General features: G+C 42.4%; 1 protein-coding gene across 1 annotated transcript in view; it reads right to left on the bottom strand.

Moving 5' to 3' along the window:
• Window positions 1-7,414, bottom strand: part of NEO1 (neogenin 1) — a 240,744-nt gene that overhangs the window by 15,369 nt on the left and 217,961 nt on the right. The window contains exons 23-24 of the mRNA XM_010831422.1: window positions 7,240-7,308; window positions 2,825-2,972 (exon numbers count right to left, since the gene is read on the bottom strand). Coding sequence (XP_010829724.1) covers window positions 2,825-2,972; window positions 7,240-7,308 — 217 coding nt within the window. The remainder of the gene's footprint in view (window positions 1-2,824; window positions 2,973-7,239; window positions 7,309-7,414) is intronic.

Consider the following 7,414-nt stretch of genomic DNA (forward strand, 5'->3'; position numbering starts at 1 on the left):
GAAGTAAATGAAGCCACAGGAGCAGGTAACTCCAGGACCAGGCCCTGAGGAACGTCTATCTGATGGCAGAGTAGACTGGAGAAGCTGTGAAAAAGAACACACAATCATGCAATACGAGAAGAGAGTGTTTTAAGAAGGAAGGAGTAGTTGACTGTGTTAAGTGTTAAGAGAGTAAGATGAGGACTGAAAAATTCCCTTTGGCTTTCGCAACACAGAGGTCAGTAGTAACCTTAGCAAAAGCAATTTTGGTGAAGCAGTGGGAGCAGAATTCGGATTAGAAAGGACTGAAGCATGAGTGGGCAGCAAGTAGAGGAAAGGCTATAATTCTTTCTTAGGATGGAAGAAGTCTGAGCACACTTGAATGTGAGAGGGACGGAGCCAACGGAGAGTGAGAGGTCAGTTGTACTGACAGAGGGACAACCACAAGGACAAGGTCTTTGAAAGCAGGAGGCACTGGGATATGTCAGGTAAGTGGAGAGCAGGTTTCAGATGGGAGGAGGGGGAGAAAATGACTGCTGCCGACATGGAAGGGCTTTAGACCTAACGGTGGTACACTGAGGTAAGAAGTTCTCGTCTGTTGAGTGAGGGGGCTCTAGAGGGACCTGCGAAGAAACTCTGAGGGGCTAGACTCTAAATGCTCTGTCGGCTTTGAGGCTGTGAGAGTCTATACAAAGCTACAATTGAAATGGGAGGTGCCTCAGATGTGAGAGAAGATGAAAAGTACTAAGAAAAGCTCACATTTTTCCACAGTCAATGGAACACTTGGAAAGTAGGTCACTCGGGGAGGAGGAGGGGAAAACTCCATAAAGACTTGATGCAACTCTTTTAAACAAAGGGACCGGAACTGTAGGACCTGCAGATTCAAATACAGAGTCCAGAACCTATGACAAACTCATTTTCCTGCCTCTTAATCTGAAGACTTAAGTATTTTAGGACTTTATTTTTTATTTACTTTGGATTTTAGATTCCCCCAAATAAGAAGGAATTCCGTCATTTTGTTTATTCAGATTCTTTTAAATAAAGATCTCAAGGTCTTTGATTAAAACTAGATGTAAAATCAAGTTCATAAAAATAGATAAATGGGAAATGCTGAAAAAGAAGCTTGTAGAAAAGTTCCAGCATAGAAAAATATGATTTTAGAGGTTTTAGGGAGAAACGGTTTTCTACAATCAAAGGCAGGGGAAGCCATAGGAGGCAGTGATCAAGAGGCAGTGATACAATGTAAGCTGCTGAAAGCTATTTTACTTGGGCAAAAGAAAGATTAAAACCATCACATAACCTATAAACAATAACAAAGTCATTACTAGCAGCAGTTAGAATGTAGCTTGTACTTGACCTCTATACTGAAAACAAACAGATTTATGGTTATTAAATACATGCATCCTTGCCTTGGGCAGAGTTCTGAGGATAATCACATAGACATGAATTTCTTTCTCTCTTTATGGAGCAATACCTCCATCTTATGATCTTTTAGGATACTGCAGCTAAAGTTGTTCTATTACTCATATTGTGTTTTTGCTATTAGGGGTAACTCAAGAATCTTCTTTTTTTAAATGGCACTGTCTTGCTGGCCAGAGATATGAATAGAATGTGACCTAGGGTCAAGGATTCCCTCAGTTTCAGGAGTGAAGGCTATTATCAACCACCACATAATGGTGATCACCTTGCTATCTGCTCTAAACAATTAGCCACAAGCCTCAAAATCCCAGGTGAGTTCAGGGCTAGCAGCCACCTTACCTCTCTGCTAATATGATACAGTGATTATAAATAATCCTTTCTCATTCATTTAATCAATACATCTCCCCATCACACCCCCAACCAGCTCTGCCTCCTGTGGTCCCAACCTCAACTGCTACTTTTGGTGAGTGAAAGTCGCTCAGTCATGTCTGACTCTTTGCGACCCCATGGACTTATACAGTCCATGGAATTCTCCAGGCCAGAATACTAGAGTGGGTAGCCTTTCCCTTCTCCAGGGAATCTTCCTAACCCAGGGATCAAACCCAGGTCTCCTGTACTGCAGGCGGATTCTTTACCAGCTGAGCCTTTGGTAGCACTTCTTTAAAAATACTCTTAAACTTAGAACTAGAGGTCTATGGTGTCCTTCCATCTCAGCTGGCATTTGTGCCATGAAATTCCACAGACTCCTGTGTATCTGGTTCGGTGAGTGCCCAGAGACAGTCAGTCCTCCAAAGGGGCTCCCAACAAGGCTGGACATCATCTACTTTCCTCTCCTAGACTGATTCTGTACACTTGGCTCTTGTGACTTCAGAGGCTGAGTTAAATGAACTATATCTGCTTGGTAACTCTGCCCTGGCTTCCAGTTCAGTGTGGCCAGTAGAAGGCACAGACAAGAGACTGGAGGGCGGGAGGTTATTTCCTCTTCTGCCCCATCCCTGCTGGGCTAGAGGGTGGCAGTCGTTACATTCCTACCACCATACGTGGTTCCTGTTGCAAGTCCTCTCCTGCTGCTTCAGAGCTCTGGAAACAGCTCTGTTTTCTTCAGAAAAAGCTCTCACCTTTCTAAGGATGACAGGGGCCTGTCACCACTGCTGCCTAATGCTAACTTCACCTTGGACGTTGTAAATGGTCCCTTCACTAAAGCCCCCTTCACCCACCTTCAGTGTGCCCCTCTTCCCTTCCCGAACCCAGAAGGACACACATATTTAGCAAGAGGAATCATTCTGCCTTTTCTTTAAAAATATTTAAAACATTGCTTTTCAGGTATTTTATATTTTAACTCTGTGTACAACTCCAGACACAGAGGTCACACAGAAGCAAAAGAATACATACAAAAAATGTATGGGCTACATCTGGGGCTCCTTACTTTTTCTGGTGAGAGGTAGTCCGCCGGGTGCAGAAAACAGCAATGATCACGACCACCACGATGGTGATGACACCAACGGAAACGATGATGACCAGCAGCATGTTACTGTCCAGAGGAGAGGTGGGGCTTCCATGAGGGCTGTTACTGCCTGGGAAGGGAAAGACCGTACGCTTGTGAGTGTTCCAGAATTCTAAAGACACATACGATCAGGCTGCAGAACCTTCACGTGAGTATAGATAACTTCTGTGAGCTTCTGTATGAAAGTAGTCATTACTGTGCATTCTATAAAAATGCCTTATGAATATGGCCATCTCCTCCAGATGATGAAATCTAGAGAGCTGAGTTTCTGCCCTGGGTGTACCTGGCACAAAGTCGGTGATCCATAAAAGTTTCTCAGATTGTACTGAACTCTAAGCTTGGACCAGTAAGGGAGTCTGTCCCTTGGTGTCTTATATATAAGCTCATCTTATAAAGCACCATTTGTAAATCACTTAAGTTTTCTGACTTTGAAAACCTTTAAAAAATGCATACTCATAGAAAACAAAAGTTCCCCCCCCCCTAACATATAGCATTGGGATGCGGTCAACTTGAATCATAAAGTCTATTTTTATAAATACACATTCTGTGCAGAGTTAATTTTCTTATTCAGTTTCAGGAAAACAAAGGTCTGTACATATGCACTAATTTGACAAATATTTACCGAGTGGTTACCATGTGCAAGGCATGTTCTAGGAACCAAGGATGCAACAGTGAGCAACAAAGATGCGAATGCTGGGACAGGAATGGGGGCAGACAATACACAAATCATTAGTTTGTAGTAAGTGCCATGAAAATATAAAAGGGGATATGGTACAGAATGACTGTAGATTAAGTGGCTGGGAAAAGCTTCTCTGAGGAAATGGCATTTGGGCTGAGATTTGAATGATCCTACCATACAAAGACCCAGAGGAAGAACTTTTCAGAGAAGGGGGAACAGCTAGTGGAAGGCTCCTGAGACAGGAATGAGCTTGCATGTTCAAGGGAGAGAAAGGCAGCTAGTGTTGCTGAAACAAAGAGAGATATGCAAAGTTGGAGGGAAGGACGTGAGCAGAAAAAAAAGATGAATATGAGGCTGGAGAGATGTGCAGAGGCGAGATCATTTAGGACCCTGAGGAAACAGATCTTCTTCCTATTACCGTTCCTCCGTGCTCATTGGGTGCGGTTCAGCTTTTTTTTTTTACGAGGCCATTTGTAATCCTGCTCTATTCTCAGTCTTGCTCTTCCATTTTCTGAAACACTGTACTTTGCTTCCCACCTTGTTACAAAAGTTATGCATGCTCATATTATAAAATATGGAAAATCCTACAACACAGATTTAACCACCATGGATGTCTGCCATCTTTTCTTCCAGCTACTCTCTCTTATTGCCCTAATAATCAAAGCTGTACCATAATGGGATGAGCTTAGGTTTGCTAAGTAATGAGTGTTCAGTCACTAGAAGTACTTAAGAAGAGTCATCCTACATGTCTGGAATGCTGTGGAAATTTCTACCAGGAAGGTGTGGCTTGGGAACTGATGTTCTTAGGAAGGCTCCTAAAGTGATTTTCATATACAACCTGGTTTATAAACTCATGATCTAATTCAAACTACATTTACTGTGGGACTCCCATAACAGTGGATTAGCTGACCTTCTGCTTCTTATTCTATGATTTTATAGGCTACATCCAAGCACAGTGCTAAAGCTGGGCTAATTTTGAAAGCTTAAGAGCTTATTCTTCTACATTTGGTTGAATCACTTCTATCCATTTTGGAGAAGGAGATCAGCAGACAGACAACTTAAAATGGATATAATGACCTTCAATAAAATAACATTTTTATATTTGGGAAAGACTATGGAACTGGGGGCCAATACAATGAGACCAAATGAGGGCTTTCCATAAAACCATTATAAACAGCAGTACTGAGCTATTGGGTGGGGCAAGCGGTAGAGCACGCGCTGTGAATCAAAGGCAGGGAATCTGGGCTTTGGGAGGCAGTTCTTTCCTGCATTCCCCAGAGATAAATTCTCATTTAACTGCAAAGGGCCTCTACCTTCTGAGTTGGCCAAAGGCTGTCTTCTAAACTAGAGTAAGAGTGAGCTGCAAATGGGACCCTAGACCCTCCTACTAGGGATATTTATTAAGCCTCACTTTTTCCAGTGGTCATGTATGGATGTGAGAGTTGGACTGTGAAGAAAGCTGAGCACCGAAGAATTGATGCTTTTGAACTGTGGTGTTGGAGAAGACTCTTGAGAGTCCCTTGGACTGCAAGGAGATCCAACCAGTCCATTCTAAAGGAGATCAGTCGGGTGTTCATTGGAGGGACTGATGCTGAAGCTGAAACGCCAATATTTTGGCCACCTGATGCGAAGTATTGACTCATTGGAAAAGACTCTGATGCTGGGAGGGATTGGGGGCAGGAGGAGAAGGGGTTGACAGAGGACGAGATGGCTGGATGGCATCACCGACTGGATGGATGTGAGTTTGAGTGAACTCCGGGAGTTGGTGATGGACAGGGAGGCCTGGCGTGCTGCGATTCATGGGGTCGCAAAGAGTCGGACATGAGTGAGCAAGTGAACTGAACTGAACTGGACTGGACTATTGCGATAGTCTCCTAACCACTCTGTTTTGACTTTGTACTCTTGGCACCCAACTCGTTCTCTACTGTCATCAGGGTAACAATAGATACTCAATAAGTGGGACGTCATAGTTCACCAGTAGTATCAGACATCTTACATTTGTTACTCACATGAGGAAGCTCACATTTCTTAGCATCAGCACCTGAGCTTTTGACAAGTTGGTTTTAACCTACCTTCTCTAACCTGAGCCTATCCTGTTTCTAAGCAGTGTGGTTCCTGGAGAAAGCAGGCTGTTTTAAACTTTTTTTTTTTTTTTTAATTTGGACCATTTTTAAAGTCTTTATTGAACTTGTTACAATACTGCTTCTGTTTCATGCTTTGTTGTTGTGTTTTTTTTTTTTTTTTTGGTTGTGAGGAATGTGGGATCTTAGTTCCCTGACCAGGAATCAAAACTGCATCCCTGAATTGGAAGGTGCAGTCTTAACCACTGGACCGCCAAGGAAGTCCCAAGCAGGCTGTTTTAAATTGCCACACTTCACACATGTTCTTACTGCACTGCATCCTAGAAATGTTTGACCCCCTCCTAGATATTCAATAATTTTCTCTGTGCCTTTTAAAATCTGGGTCAGAGATCTCTTCCAGAAAGCTTTCTCTTCTCTCTGTCAAATAGCTTGTTACATACTCCCCCTGCTTCTACAGTCTGTTACAGCACCTGAACCTTTAGAAATACGTGTGAATAAATGAATGAATACATAAGCAAAAGAAAAGACACAGAAGTAACTGCTTTTCTCACAGTCTTGTGGACAGCACATAAATGTAACATATGCATTCCAGGAGGAGAAACTCATAAAGTCCTAGAAATCACAGCCTAAAAATTTCTTGAAGCAAGAAAGTCTGTCTGGCTCTCCAAAGAAGTGGCCGATTTCACTGAAGTCTGGGCAATACTTTTTATTTAAATTGATAGCTGGAGATTAAGAGACCATTTTATTTCTATAATTAGACCAGGAGTTTCTGGAGGACTAGAAACTCTTTTTCCCTTCTCTTCCACGTGTTTCTCATGAAACAGTAAGGTTCATGTGCACATTTTACCATCCTGGATCCCCACGTCTGATCTAGAAGGCTGCGAGCGACAGCAGAAAAGGCACAATATGAAGTCGGAAGCCCTGGGTTTTGGTTCTAGGGCTCCTATAATAAGTGGGTAGGTCCGGGCACATTACTTCTCCCGAGTCTCTTAATGTAAAACCTGGGAATAATGATACCTGTTCTCCCTCCCTCACAATGTTATGACAATAAAATATGATTTCACGTGCAAAAGTAACTTACATATGGTGACGCTGTACAGAGAAGCAGGTGCCACCATTTAAGCTCTTAGGATGGCTAGGAGAGAGGGAATAATTTTTCAGAATTCCCAAACTAAGAACACCACAGTAAGCAGAGTGGAGAGAAATGAATGATTCCAAAGCGTCTCTCAGGCTCATTTTAGATGATAGCTAATTCCACCAGAGGGTTTATTTTTGAAAGTAAGGTTCTAATTGTTTTGAAAAGAGGCAGTGGGCAATGACAAGACTGTTTGTTTAGAATCATTTTAAGTTGTATACGCAAATTGAAACAATTTTATTTGTGAATCTATAATAAATGGGTTTACAGTAATTCGGCAAATATTTGTCAGAAAATGCCTAAAGCCAGCTCTGTCGAATAAAAAGAAATAGGTAATAGGCTACAATTCACAAGACAGGAGCTACAAGAAACATTTCAAGATTTCAAGCAGAACTGCATTGTGCCCACAGGAAGCCAAATAAAGCCAGAGGAAGGGCTTTACCGCTCATTGGAGGTTTGTAGTCGGATCCCAGGTCTGGCAGTCGGCTTCCTTTCCCTGCAGACCCCGAGGCTGAAGAAGAAGAAATCATGTCAGTAACAACCCACTCCATTGGTGTGACAAGTCTACTTCACAGCTAGTGAGTGTTTTCTAAAAAAAAAAAAAAAAAAATTTTAAG

The sequence above is a fragment of the Bison bison genome, unplaced genomic scaffold (assembly GCF_000754665.1).
Source record: "Bison bison bison isolate TAMUID 2011002044 unplaced genomic scaffold, Bison_UMD1.0 scf7180017864526, whole genome shotgun sequence".
Taxonomy (NCBI): Eukaryota; Metazoa; Chordata; class Mammalia; order Artiodactyla; family Bovidae; genus Bison; species Bison bison.